Genomic DNA, 14,592 nt, shown 5'->3' on the forward strand with positions numbered 1-14,592 from the left:
TCATCAGTTTAGCATACAGAGTGAAGAGGCAGCAGGACATCAGTCTGTACTCAGAGAATGTAAATAACAGGATAAAATATTTTTTGAGTAATTGCATATTTAATGCGTTAGTCAGTTTTCTAGAGTACATAGACTTTCTACCATGTACTGTTCAAATGTTCTTCCCATGAAAGTATAATTTTTGAAGCAGAAATTCTGAAAGTGATTTCTGAGTTCCTGCTTTTACAGAGACAGACAATATGGTAAGGAAATCCTGTATCCAGATGAACCAAATGCCTTGTCCTGTTTAGCCTTCACATGTTAATCCTTTGTGTAGTGTGAGGAGTAATTTTTCTTTCTTGTTTCTAACTTGTGACTTTTTTTCTGAGACCACGTCAGCACGACAAAGTCTTCCTTGTTTTCTTATAGATATAACAACCTTAAATCTCATAGAGAGATGGATCTGGCCTATACAGTAAGTATAATACTTCGACAAGTAGAACGCTTGAAACATTTTATTCAAGTCATTTTCACATAAACTTGCAACCATAATACGGGCATGTAACACAAGAATATGAAAGTGCAATGAAGAATACAAAGCTAGTGCCTGAATATTATAAATTAGAGCTCTTCAGGTAAAGATGCAAAGTTACTGAAATTAAGACTCTTGGAAGAAAGGTGAAGGAAATAACAAAAAAACCTTCTAAAAAGTTGCAAAAACAAGTGGCATTTCACTGTATCTGTAGCATTAGTTGCATAATAAAAACTTCCCAATAACATACTCTTTGGTTTTAATTCAAGTTAAAATCTTTCAGCACCTTTTAGGATTTGGAGAAAATGAATATGCCTTGTCGGCATAAGTGTGAGACACAGGATAAACCACTTTTCAGTGTCTCATTTATGAAACTCACCCCTGTGAGTTCAACACTTACAGAATGACTGTAAGAAGGTACATTTGGTGTTTGCACTCATTCAACACTGCACAGTAAACTCTGGAGCAGAGAGAAAATTAGTAGACTTTAGTAACACAAAAACATAATCTACACAATATGTTGGTTCCATTGGTGACCAATCTGTCATTTTTGTTACACTTTTGTCTAGAAATATGCAAATATCAAATGTGTTTCAGGATTAAAAAAAAAATATATAACAAACCCCTCCTGTAATGAACCTGACATACAACATATTCCTTATATGCAATTTTTATGTTAAGATTTGAAATGTGGGACGTAATTGCTTCACATACATTTTTACAATCTGACTTTTCAGATGAAATTTGAGACTGCAAGACAGCAAATTTATACTAGAAATCTCACAAAATTTAAATCTGATTTTTCTCCTACCAATGGCAAGATGCCTTTCAAAGATGATGGGAATCAACCCAATGTCTTGTGAAATGGAATCCAAATATAATTTGCTGTAAAAATAAAAGCTTTTATCAAAACAGTTTTATAAATGTTTTTTTCAACAAAAATGCACATAATCCCATAATTATTTTCCAGTATGAAAAAAGTAAGTTAAGGTGTCTGGGTCAAATCTGCAGAGCCAAGATACTGAAAATACTGGTTGGCGCTCCCCTATTTAGAACTACTTCTGTTCATGCAATATAATAAACTCTTCTACTGCGTTGTGATTTACCATAGACAGGGTTAAAGTCACATTCCTTTTTTTTTTTTTTAATCCTAAAATCCCCTGTTTTTCTAAATAGACTGTTCATGTTATCTTAGGCAGTTTTTGTGCTATTGTACATCAATGTAATGTTGCTTAACACACATTTAAAAACATACAATATTTTGCTACGGAAAAAAAAGCTACATTTTTGTAGCTACAATATCCCCAAGATTCAAAGTTACAGCGTTCAACACCTTTCTGAACCAGGCCATTTCCACTTGCTCCACCTACACAGATGCTCAAGGCCTTCTGGCTGCTTGCTGACTTCAGTGGAGTTCTGCAAGTAGTTTGGGTACAGACATGTAAGCAGGTTCCTGTCTCATGAACCAGGGGATAACCTCGCTTTCTGCGGCTGCTCTGTTTCCTGTTAGTGCTCTCATATCCCACACTCAGCATCAGGCACAATGAGGTACGAGCACACAACCTCTTGCCAGGAAGCAGCTCATGCCCACAGCCTAGCTTCCATTCGGTAGCTTTTGTGTCCATTGCCCAAGCTGCTCTCAGGACTTTCACCCCAGTTTTGACCTAAGTCTATAGAAAGGTGAATGCGCTTGCATCCCTCAACACCTCTTAAACTTAAAAGCTCTTTGGGCCGAGATTTCAGAAGCCTAGACTTTGAACACGCCCTCATTTTTGCAGACATATGTAACAAATGGCTTTCTAATAAATCGAGTTTCTGAATTTTGCTTCTGTTCGTTGCCCATACTGGTTACTGATTGACAAAATGGATCTCGCACCAAACAAAAAGGGACCTGCAGGTATAAATGGTATTCATTCTACAGCCTCTCCCACTGGTGGGTAGTAATCACCAGGTTGCTGGTTCTTAGGTCCTTTTTTTAAGTTCTAGTTGTGCAAATTTGTAACCGAGTTATGATTAAGATGGAAATACTTTATAATCAGGAAATAAATATATGTACTAAAGAACAGCTGATCCTTAAAGGATATTATGGCAATTCATCAAGCATCCAAATTAAATCTATAGGGTTCCAATGCATAAAATATTTCCAAATACTGCCTGAAATATTCTCAGTGATAATATAGTGATAACAAAAAATACTCCATACTCCTCAGATTTTTAAATTTTTAACTATTTTCAATAGCACAACTATTTTTCAAATTTTTTTTAATATATTGAGCTTTCCATGTTTCATTAGGTGTTTTGAACTGATCACGTTTAACCAATGCCAATCAATATTTCTAGGTTCCATTGTTTCAAAGGTAGATCCTTATTTTACATGATCAGAAATCTTCTGAAAAAAATGCCAGATCCCCTTGTGATATGTCATTTCACAGTTTAAAACGAAAATCACAGCTACTGTAGCTTACAGCAGGGTGCACTGCAAAAGCAAAATAATTTTGGGATGGGAGGAGGAGGAGTAGTGTACCCAGCACCAGTTAAGCAGTTCAACAAAAACATTAATTTGAGCTTGAAGGTTTTCCCCTTAACAATGTTGTATTTGGTTCCTGAATAGCCTAAAGTAGGATGTTAATACACTGACTTTTGTTCTCCCTCTCTATATAGTATAATTTCAACTTTGTTATTTTGAATACTGAGATACAGTACTTAAGGGGGAAGCAGGTAGTAGGCTTTTTCACACTAAAAGTACTTCATTAAGATTCTGACCTACTTCTCTTTGTGGTGCCACCTGAGTTAATTGCCAGTATTATTTTGATGGTTAATCTGTTCAAGTTGAATTTTTTTCACAGATGACCACATCAGGGGCTCTTCATTTCCAAGAGCCCATTTCTTGACAGGTATTATTTTTATCCGCATTAATTTTGCGGAAGTCTTTTAAAAGCCCCACCTTGAAAAATCTCTTAAACATAGAAAGGTGGGTAAGTTTTTTAATTAATTTTCACAGAGGAAAGGTGTATTTCAAAACCCCATCTGTTTTTCACTTAAGAAAATGGAAAAACTTCTAATGTATTAAAAAATGTAAACGTAAGTTTTCTTGCAGGGGTATAACTGATATATATAATATATATGTATTTCTCTGCTATACGTTAATATTCCTTGAAAACTGAACATACTTCTCTCATTCATATCAATGTGTTCTAGCAAGTATTTTTAATGGTACTGTATCATTACTCTTAAGCTGGTTTTCCTTATGGTATTTTCTGAAATAGCTGACATTAGTACTTTCTCTTGCATTTTATTTGATTCGTATTGCATACTTTTTTTCTACCTTTTAAAATATGTTCAACTCACTCACCAGTTATATTACCACTGAAGCCTATTATCATCTAAACTCCAAATTTCAAGGAGCTAAGACATTGTCAGGTTTTTATGAATGAGTTAGGTTTTCAAAATGTAAAATATCTGTGCATTAATCACCAGTTCCACACATTTTGATAGTAATACAAGTAATGCCAATTTAAATTCTTAAACTCCAATAAAGTTTTGGTTGAGAAGCTGCTGGAGTGCTTCGAAATCACATAAGGTGTGTGGGTGTATGTATGTATGTTCTGTAGTTTTGTTTCTATAGTGTTCGCATCCTATTGAAGTTTATATAATGATACTTCAGTTCAAAACATTTGGCACCATCTCATCCATTTTCTTGTACCTTTCTCAGTATCTGTCAAAAGAAAAGAAATAATTTTGTGCAGGTGACCAAGCAGGTACAAAAAGAATATCTGCTAAGTACTCATTTATCAGCTTGAAGGCACAAGTCAGCAAACAGTAAGAGAAATTTTGTTTCCTCGCCCTGCATGAATATATGTACATTATATATATATACAGAGAGAGAGAGAGAGAGAGAGAGAGAGAGGATGGTTTATCCTGGAGAAAAGGACCCTCAGGGGAGACCTTATTGCTCTCTACAATTATCTGAAAGGAGGCTATAGGGAGGTGGGGGTCGCTCTCTTCTCTCAGGTAACAAGTCACAGGACAAGAGGAAATGGCCTCAACTTGCATCAGGAGCAGTTTAGATTAGATATTAGGAAAAAATATTTCACATAAAGTGTTGCAAAACATTGGAACAGACTGCTCAGGGAAGTGGTGTAGTCATCATCACTTAAAGTGTTCAAAAAAACATGTGAATATGACACTTGAGGACATGGTTTAATAGTGAACATGGTGGTCATAGACTGATGGTTGGACTTGATGATCTTAAAAGTCTTTTCCAACCTTAATAATTCTTTTACTCTCTGTACTCCATAACATTTTCAGAGGTAAGATGGGGAGACTAGAAGTTAAAAGTATGAAGCATAAGTTTCCCTTCCACATGAATGCGAGTACATGCGGTATTCCAAGAAGGAGAAATCAGTCCTGTTACATAGAAATGCTTGAAAAGCTCCTGCCTTAGGTCCACCAAAAATAATCTCTCACGACCTGCAGAACACCTATTCTTTTTTCCTCCTTTTTGTGAAGTCTGACCAATACACAGCGAGAACAGAGGACTTTGCTGAAGCCATTTTACTTGTCATGAGTATGATCAAAATGTGATTACAAATACAAATCTCCACACTGGCATGAAAAAACATTCCTCCCTTTAGCCTCATTTAACTACTGATTTCCTAATGCAAAGTAAGGAATGAATATTTTACAAGCTAATTAAGCTAGTCACGTTAATTCAGTGTATTTGTTTCACTGATGCTGTTATATAAGACTACACTGGACATTTATTTTACTTTTCATTTACTTTCCTGGAATTTATTTCATATAAACCTCTATAAAATGTTAATACTCCTTATGCAATCAAAATGAAATCACTTGATTAATATGTTGGATGAGCAACTAATATATTATCCTGAGAACTGCTTACCTCTGTGTTACAGAAGACTGCTTTGTGTGTATGCGTATTTGACAGATACTAAGATACAGTAGATCTACCATGAGGTAATTTATTAAATGAATTTTCTCTTTGGGAGAAAAGATTTTTAAAGAGGTGTACATTTGGCCTTGTTTAAACTTTCAAAGAACTAAACTGTAGATAGAGTGTGTGTGAAAGAACTGTTTCAGGGAGGATGGCTGCTGTGTAAGCAGCAGCAGCAGCACAGTAACATACATGTGTGGGATTTTACAGATTGTTTTAACAGCTCTGTAACTTCTGAACAGTTCTGTGTGGGCGGCATAAATGGGTAGTGAATGATCACGGAAAGGTTCTAGTGCAAATACAAAGAAGGTGTGAGCCAGAGGTAGTGAACTAGCAGCCCAGACAGTAAGAGCAATTTTGAAAGTGCTATATATTCTGATGGCACAAGTGCAAGAGCAAAATTCCCACAAACTTTTAAATTCCTGAAACCCCAGAAACAAAATACTGAAGAAATTGCTATCAGTAGAACTAATAGTGAAAGTTATTTTCTTCAAGATAAGGCAAATCTCTAAGCTTTATAAATCTTTTTGTCAACTTCACTACCATGAATCTAAGACAGTGACAGAAAACAAAGGAAAGTACTTACGGTGAAATTGTGCAGCCAGAGGCATATGCATGGTGGCCTGTATAGCGTATATCACAGCGCACTATATTGTTGGAGTAATCGGATTCAGGCACCAAATAGCTGGGGTTTACACTCACCTTAAGGGGAGAAAGCATAGTGTTTATCTATTTCCAGGTTTCAGCTGCTCACATACATTCAAAAGGATGTATGCTTATGATTTACTTCTTTAAAAAGCAAACAACAACAAAAAAAAACCCCAAAACACACTTTCCCACTCCCAATACACTTACCTTCAGAATGTAATTTCCAGGTTTTACATCTGTAATATCAATCCACTGGCAATCTATGTCAGCATTGTAAGTGTCGTAACAGCCAGGGCTCAGACCCTTAAAAATGAAGTTAAGGTGGATGTAAAAAAAAAAATTAGTCATTAGGAACAGTAACATTCTAGACATTAGGGAAACTCAGACTGAAGTTCACTTAACCATCACACTTCACTAAGAAAATAAACTCAGAAAATTAGTCTTATTTTTTCTTGGTATTTTATTTGTGTATCTAAAGTAGAATACGTAAGTCAGACATACCATTTTGATAGACTGCACTTTACTACTTTATTACTGAAGAGGAAACATCTATAATATTTACAGCTGTTCATCTGTGAGATATCTGTATTTTATTATCACTTGCTACAGTACTCCTTTTATGTAAAGACTGGTGCTGTTATTATTTCCTGTTCTTTACATAAGATGAGAATAAGTATCTGTAAATCTCAAGTAAATTGCTTCTGGAGTCCTTGAATACAAACCCTATCACCATGCTGGAACCTCTCTCTACCCTTAAGAATGATGCAACTTCTTGCTATGGGTGTATTCTGCCAAAGTGCTAACTTTGAACAGTAGACTCAAGAGCTATTTTCATATTGAGTTTTGCATGGAAATGGTGTCTTTTCAGGCATACAGTGGCACAAGAATCTGAGGGAACTGAAAATGTAGCCTTTCTTCCAGATGAATCTTTTCTGAAAAATTCTTTGTTGTTGGGAACATCAATAAGAATCCCTAACTATGAGTGTATCAGTGGTTCAAATCTGGTGTCTCTAACTATGTCCAACACAGATTGCTCTAGGCAAAGCTAATCTGTTCTGGCAACACACAAAGTGCAGAAAACCCAAGTCCTGTAGGAATTCCCTCTTGACCCAGCATGTATGTGCCAAGTCTGAGGCTGGAGGAAAGTTTTACAGTCCAATTACAAACCCCTGAAACATGGGCTTCCAGTGGAAATGCTGACACAGCCATGATTCTAGTGACACAAATACTCCAGCTGTAAAATATGTATGTTGCTTAGTTAGATGTCTTAGTCTACGAAGGAGAAAAGATATTTATAAAACCTCTTCAAAGCCTTTATGTATTGCACATCATTCATTATAGTTAAAATTCGAATGTGGACACGTCAGCCAGTGAAGCATACCTGTTATTTCTCTGTGATAAAATAACTACATCCTAGATTAAAAGCTGCAGAATAAGGGATACAGATGTACATGTAAGTATGGCCACGTTGAGTTAAACTACAGATCCATCAAGCTCAGTGTCATGTCTCTGACAATGGTCAGCAGCAGATGCTTGAGGACAAAAGAACCTAAGAAATGGGATGTGTAATGTCAGGCAGATTCCTTCCACCAGGCATTTAACTGTATTTAAGACATGGAGTACCATCAGATTTGTTTTGTGTTTAATAGTGACCATTATTTTGTCTGAACTTTTCTTGAACACATGTAAATATTTTTGATCTCAGCAACATCCTAAGGCAGGGCATTTAAAACTTCATTCATGTGTCAAAAGACCACTCCTTTCTGTTTTAAAGCTGATGTCTAGCAGGTCTTAAATTCTTGTATTGTGAGAAAGAATAAATATCAGCAATTTCCTCTTTCAATGCAGGACCACTCGAGTTTCGTTCTTATTTGGTTTTCCAAATGGGAAAAAAAGTCAATGAAGTCTCTTAGCCATACTACATTGCTGATCATCCTTGTTCTCCTGGGGTTGGCTAGTTTGGATTTTTTAAGCTTTTCTGCAGCAGTTTTGAGAGATGGTGGTGCACTATTCAAGGTAGGAGTCTTTCAAGGATTTTTTTATCTTAATGTTTGATTCCATTTTTCATCTGTTCCTTTAATAAGCCCTAGCACCTGGCTTTACATTTGTACATGACCCATCATAATGTTCACATGGCTGCCATTCTCTTTTTATCTTTTATGCCTTAAATACAGGCATAAAATAATGCTGTAAGATTTCTAGGTCAGACTGCCAGCCAGTAGCAATAGGTACTAAGGGAATTCAGAACCTTACAGCTTCAGACTCTGAAAGGGTGAAAATACTAGTGCTGAACTCTGGGACCAGCCAAGGATATAACTGAGCAGTTGTGGGGGGATGAACATTGGAGCGACTTCTTTACTGGCTGTCTTGAGTTCCCTTTAGCTCATTTGACTGGACTTATAGCCATGAGAACTTGTGGTGTGTTTTAATAGAGTTCATTTAGCAGTGGTGCTAAGCTAATGAATGTCAGTGCATTTTACTGAGAAACCCACTTAGCAGCACCTGGGTAAATTATGTCTCCAAGATGGTATCCTGGTCTCTGACAGAGGAATTTCAGAAGTTAGTTAGGTCATCAGTTAATTTAGGGAATCAGATGATTAGCAGAAAAGTTACCCAAATATAGACTAGAGGAGGAAAAAAACTTGTCTCCAAACCAACTCTTACCTGTGTATGTGCTGTACATGCATACCGCCTATAATATCCGTAATCACAGGAGGTATCTTCAAGACAGAAACTTGCTTTGTGTCCTTCAGCAACTTTCCTGTGTGAGCTCGCATCCAACAAGTCATAGTGGCTGAATTCATCCATGCTGTGATAATGTCTGTTAAACCATAGATATGTTATTAGAGAAGGATCAGATCATATAAATAACATTTTAACATATTCCTATTTGATCTACCTCCTGTTAAATGTGGCCAAATTTTATTTGTTAAACAAAATCTGTGCATTATTATACTTTCCTATTACTGGCTACTCAATTATTTTTATTACTCTGATTTTCAATTACTACATGCCGTCTTCTGTAAATAAATAATAGATTTTAATTTGATATGGGAAAGATTCCAGCACTGTTTTCCAAAATTTCCTGTTTCAGCTCTTTTGCAATAATAGTAGCAAGTATTAAGTAGTTCATATTTGAATTGTACATCTTATAACTGCCTTTAGCCAGAATTTCACTAGGAATGCTTACCTTACATACTGTAAATTCCAGGGAAGTTTGCTACTTGCTAGCAAAACCCCAACAATTTGCTTTCACATTTCAGTGGCCCTCAGTCAATGTAACACATTCATAACAGTGGTGAAAACAAAATCTGCATAAAGAACTGGGCTTCTGTATACTGGCAATGCAGATTTCATTCCATGTCAACTCTTTTTGCAGTCTGTACTAAATGTCATCTCTATTGCAAAAGTGTGTATGCTTTTAATCTGGGCAAAGTGATGCATTTTTTTTGCTCTCACACAAAGTGAGTTCAGGCTCTTACTGTAGAGTTCAACACCTATTACTCTTGTAATTCCACTTTTTCTAAACTACACTTGTCTTATCTACCTTCACTGTATCTTTGGCTGCTGTTACTTACGAATGCCTTCAGCTCAAGAGGTATATGAAAAAATCTAATTAAACAGAATTCAAATGTATTGGTGAAACAAAACAGCACACAAGTCTCACAAGCATGTGCATTAAGAACACTAAAACCAGTCCACAGATGATGATGACTAACACTGAAGTCTGATGGCTAGCCAAACTAGCTGGCAGTTGTAGTTCATTTCCAAATGAGCTTGTTTCACTGTTATGGAAATGATCACTAGAGATGCATTTTTTTGTGGCAATGTATGTTCTGTCCAAGAACTGAATCAACATCAGAGACACTTTACATCTGGACAGCAATAGCTAGGCTGTTGTGGCAGAGTAAGAAATTGCTCTTCTACAAATGAAAGATTTCAATTGCTCTCTCCATTTCATCTGTTTATCAGCTTTATAAGCACTAGAGTTGGGGTATTTTTGTTATTGGTGATTGATTTTTTTTCAGGCATGGGGGTTAACTAAAACATTTGTGGAGGCTTTGTTTTTTGATTTTACTTATTTTTAGGGTTTTTTATCCTTACAAGTTTTATAAACTAATAATACTAGTCTTTTTTTTGAAAGAATTTGTTCTAATGATACTGATTTTTCATTCAGTGCTTAAAGCCTCTGAAGGCTCAGAGGCCTTCAGATCAAGCCCACATTGCATACCATTTTTTTAAAAGAATAATTTTAAGTTATCATTTATGTACCTGTAGCAGCAGAGTTGTATTTTAAATAAGGTGGAAGTAACTATTCTAAGTACTTCTAGTATTTTACAACTGGTTCTGCTGTAAAATAGCAAAAAATAGAACAAACCTGAAAACTGCTGAATGTGAATTTTCTGAAAAGGTACAGATTTGCTGTGTTACTTGCTCCCAAAATGTTGAAAATGTCCTACTTCATTTGCCTTTCCGTGTTTCCATCAATTATGCTATTTCTAGAGCTTTGCTGCTGTGTCAAAGTATCATTATCTGATAAGGATATTACTGATGACAGGATCAATCAATTCAGTAGCTTTTCAGTTCCATATTTATCAGAGCATTCCTTGTCAAGAACTAACTCATGAAATTCAGGTCAAGAGGTATGGGTCACTGTTTACAATGCTATATCATAGGCACCGTGCTAGTAGATGTACATTTTAGGGTTTCCATTTATTTTAACATGATTGGGATTTTTATTAACTGGTTACACTGAAATGTAACTGGACTATAATCTACATCAAAACTGGCTTGAGACTTGTATTTATAAATAATTTAGACTTTGTACAAGTTTCTTACATAAGCTTCATATCCCTTTTGGTTTCATGTGTCTATAGAAAGAGTAATTACCACTACATAAAATGTATCAGACAGTAAGAGGCTGAAGTTTCCTCATGGCTTCTCTCTGCTTCACTGCAGTTTTAGAAAATATCAGCTTATAAGTGACAATTTGTTAGTGAAAAACATAGATTTCATACTGAGCAGTTTACTCACTGGTGACAGCTATGCCACTCCCATGAATAACGGGGTCTGCTGGGCAGAAAATCTGATGTGCCTTGATTTTTCACTCTTTGGGGGAATCTCAGGAGCACCCGATTGTCATAGTCTCTGACATCTGCTCGATAAGCTGAACTGCAATAATGGAAAAAAAGAAAAAATGTGTAAGTATATGCAAGAAACGCTTTAAAAAACACTTTCTATTGTCTCAGAAGTAACTGACAGCAGAGGTCCTTTCAGCCCCCTTAAACTTCATGCATTGGAGGTTCACAGGAATTCCATATGGTGTGGAAATGCCTGGTGTCAGACCAAGACCTGAGTAAGATTCAAATCTACTTCCAATATTCTAAATGGAAGTTTGACCACTGACTGAGTTCATCTATAAAGCAGATCACTGCTAAACTGTGAAATTACTCTGGTACCAAAATTACAATTCATTAGTTGCTGTTAACAAAAATAACTCCCTATGTATGTAAGATCACACAACAGTTGTTTGATTCTGTTGTAAAAAATACATATATATATGAACAGGCTATATTATCCTCTTTCACATAGCTATTATCTTTTAAATACTGGAATATTTTAGTCAACTGATAGCTAGCAAGAACATTTCAATTAGTATTCACTGAGAATCTAGCAGAAAATACTGCTTCCTATGTCATGTTTTCTTTTTCCAGCAAGTGAACAAAGAGCACGACCCTGGAAAAAGTCTGATATCAATTAATGATGCTGGTAAATACATAAATCTGTTTTAAATGATAAGGTATCAAACAAGTTAAAATGGTTAAAACCAGCTATGTTGATTTCTTTCCAAACAAAACAGGAAAAATCCCTCTCTGCCAACTGGACAAGACCAAACTTCATAGCAAAGCTGTTATTTCAACCCCTTAAGAGACTTTGAAACACTTTTCAGGGAGATTTCAGTTTTAAGAGACATTACAAGGCATAGGCCCAGAAACAATTAGCTTGTTATAATTTTAATAGTAACTTGTGCTGGTTAAGAATAGGTTTTTGTTTCGTCTTTTTTTAGAGGAGTTGCATATGATCTTATGGGATTAGAGAAGGGAGATGAAAACCACCAGATTCAAACAGTTTTTTTGGATGCCTCCATTTCACAAAATTCAGATATGTTCAAATGAGCCCGACAATAGAAACGTGTAATATAACTTTTCACAATGTGTAGGTTTTTCGAAAGATCCGTAGCTTGTCTCTCTAGTATGGCAGTATTGCTTTCTTATGTGTATACCCCACCATCTGCCACAAGCTTGGAAGAAGGTTTCAAACTGGGTTGTGTTTCCTTGGGCCTCCAACCTCACTCTTCTCCACTCTTCATGTTCACAGGTACTCCACAGTGGACACAGGAACACAAGAACTCACAGTGGATGGGCAAAAGCCTGAGGTGATGCCTACCTTGCCAAGCAGTTCTCCTCGGCAGCACATCTCAAGTTATACATGGACATTCTCTGGACATATGTGGACGCCTGGATGTAATAGGGATCCGGGACTAAGTCAGGGAGACCTGCAGTTCATCAAACCAACCACATAACAGCAAGATCAACCCAGGACAAGTTTGCAGATATTTGGCTACCATCCCAATCGTTAGGAGCCGTCGTTTTGTTACGGACCCCTGCCCTCCGTTAACCTCGCTCTCCTCCCCTTTGCTCAGGCTCTTCGGCTTTTCCCAAAGACTTCTCGGCTTTTCGCAAGCACGACGCCCAGAATCCCGCGGTGGGCTAATGGACGTGCCCTCCGCAGCTCCCCGCTCTTCCAGCCGCGGGGACCGCGGGCCGCTGGGATTCCCGCCGGGCTTTCCGCCGGGATTCCCGCGGGCCGGGAGCCGGGCGATCGCCCGTCTGGTCGGGTTTTGCCCCAACAGGGGGGCTGGCAGCGCCGGCGACCCCCGCAGCGCATCCCACCGGGACCGGCGTGCGCGGGAGCGAGCGGGGCGGCGCGGCGGGGCCGGGAGGGACGGGACGGGACGGGCGGGAAGGAGAGCTCTTACCGTACTGGAAGTAGCCGGTGCCGTAGCCAGGTCTGTACCTGCTGCCCTGGCGGGGCCTCTCGTAGGTGTCATAATAGTTGTAGTAGGGGTTGTCGTCTGTGTACTTGTAGGGATTGTAGGGGTCGTCTCCTACCATGACATCTTCCCGCCCGGGCCTGAAGCTGCCGAGGGGCGGCAGCCCGCCGGCCCCGGTGCTGCTCCCGTTGCCGTCGGTGCCGGTGCCGCCGGCGGGGCTGGCGGGGGCGCTGGGTCGCGGCGCCCCCGAGGAGGCGCTCCTGGCCGCGGGGGTGGCGAGCGCTTGGCTCCGCTGCCCGGCGGCGGCGCGGCCTCCGGAGGAAGGCTGGTAGCCGGCCTGGAACCAGTGCCGAGCACCGGAGCCGCCCCGAGTGCCGGCGGCGGGCGGGGGCTGTGGCTGCGCGGCGGCGGCGCGGGTGGCGGCTCTGCGGGGCAGCGCCGTCCCGTTGTTCCGCAGCAGCAGGATGGGGCTGCCCGCCGCCTCCGCCGCCTGCCTGCGCCGCGGGGGCTGGTACTGGGAGCCCAGGCTGAGCAGGCTGTACACCTGCCCGTTGTTCTCCCACTGGATCCGCTGCCTCCAGCCGGCGGGGGGCGGCGGGGGATCCCGGCGCAGCGGCTGCTGTTGCTGGCAGCCGGCAGGCCACAGGCAGCTCCAGTAGATGCACGCGAGGAGCTGGGCGAGCCGGAGCCCAGGCGGCGCGAATCGCATCTTCTCCTCTTTCCTAGGAGCCGGCGGGAAGAGAGATACGGGAGAAACCGGGGGAAAGGGGGCCGAGCGGAGAGAGAGGGGCTCCTTTCCTGCTGGAGATGGGGTGGGGTGGTGCGGGAGGACGGGGAGTGCGGGCTGCACCTTTGGAAGGGTCAGGCGGGTAGCAGGGTCTCAGGCGCTGCGGCACCCGGGCGGTGCCATCGGGCAGGTCGGGCCGTCGGAAAGGAAACGCGGCCCGGGGGAGGCGGCGGGAGCGGCTTTTCTTCTCCCCAGTATTTATAGGCGAGGGGATGCGAATGGGAACCGGAGCAAACAATCAGCCTCTCATCGTCCTTCGGCCCGCGCTGGTGTCTGGAGCGAGGGAAGGAGGAGGAGGAGGAGGAGGAGGAGGAGGAGAGACCAGGGACTTTAAACTTGCTGGCACGCTCGCAAAGTTACACAAGCCCCGCTGGCTGGGCTGGCTGCGCCCCCGCCATTTGTTCACGTAATGCGGCTGGAAACGTGCGGCCCTGACAGTTCCCCCCACGGCCGCCCCCCGCCCGCCTGCCCCGTGCGGGGGCGGCCCGGGGGGAACGGGGCGGCTCGGGCCGGCGCGTCGGCGGGGGCTCCCCATCCTCCCTCCCTGCCTGCCTCCCCCCCTCCTTGCCTACCTCCCTCCTCCCTCCCTGCCTGTCTCCCCCCGCACCCCGAGCCACGCCGAGCCGTGCCGAGCCGAG

General features: G+C 40.7%; 1 protein-coding gene across 2 annotated transcripts; it reads right to left on the reverse strand.

Annotated features, from left to right (window-relative positions):
- Window positions 1–480: 480 nt before the first annotated feature.
- LOX (lysyl oxidase) lies at window positions 481–14,311 on the reverse strand. 2 transcript variants are annotated; one of them, XM_032676204.1, is made up of 7 exons: window positions 13,153–14,311; window positions 12,561–12,669; window positions 11,148–11,285; window positions 8,778–8,934; window positions 6,321–6,416; window positions 6,052–6,167; window positions 481–4,226 (listed from the first exon to the last, which is right to left on the reverse strand). In XM_032676204.1, the coding sequence occupies exons 1-7, from the start codon at window positions 13,874–13,876 to the stop codon at window positions 4,220–4,222; spliced, it is 1,347 nt and encodes a 448-aa protein (XP_032532095.1). In that variant the 5' UTR covers window positions 13,877–14,311; the 3' UTR covers window positions 481–4,219. The 2 variants fall into 2 exon arrangements, with proteins under 2 accessions (XP_032532095.1, XP_032532096.1); XM_032676205.1 differs by lacking the exon at window positions 481–4,226 and having other exon boundaries at window positions 6,048–6,167.
- Window positions 14,312–14,592: the final 281 nt, after the last annotated feature.

This window comes from Chiroxiphia lanceolata, chromosome Z (assembly GCF_009829145.1).
Source record: "Chiroxiphia lanceolata isolate bChiLan1 chromosome Z, bChiLan1.pri, whole genome shotgun sequence".
Classification (NCBI taxonomy): Eukaryota; Metazoa; Chordata; class Aves; order Passeriformes; family Pipridae; genus Chiroxiphia; species Chiroxiphia lanceolata.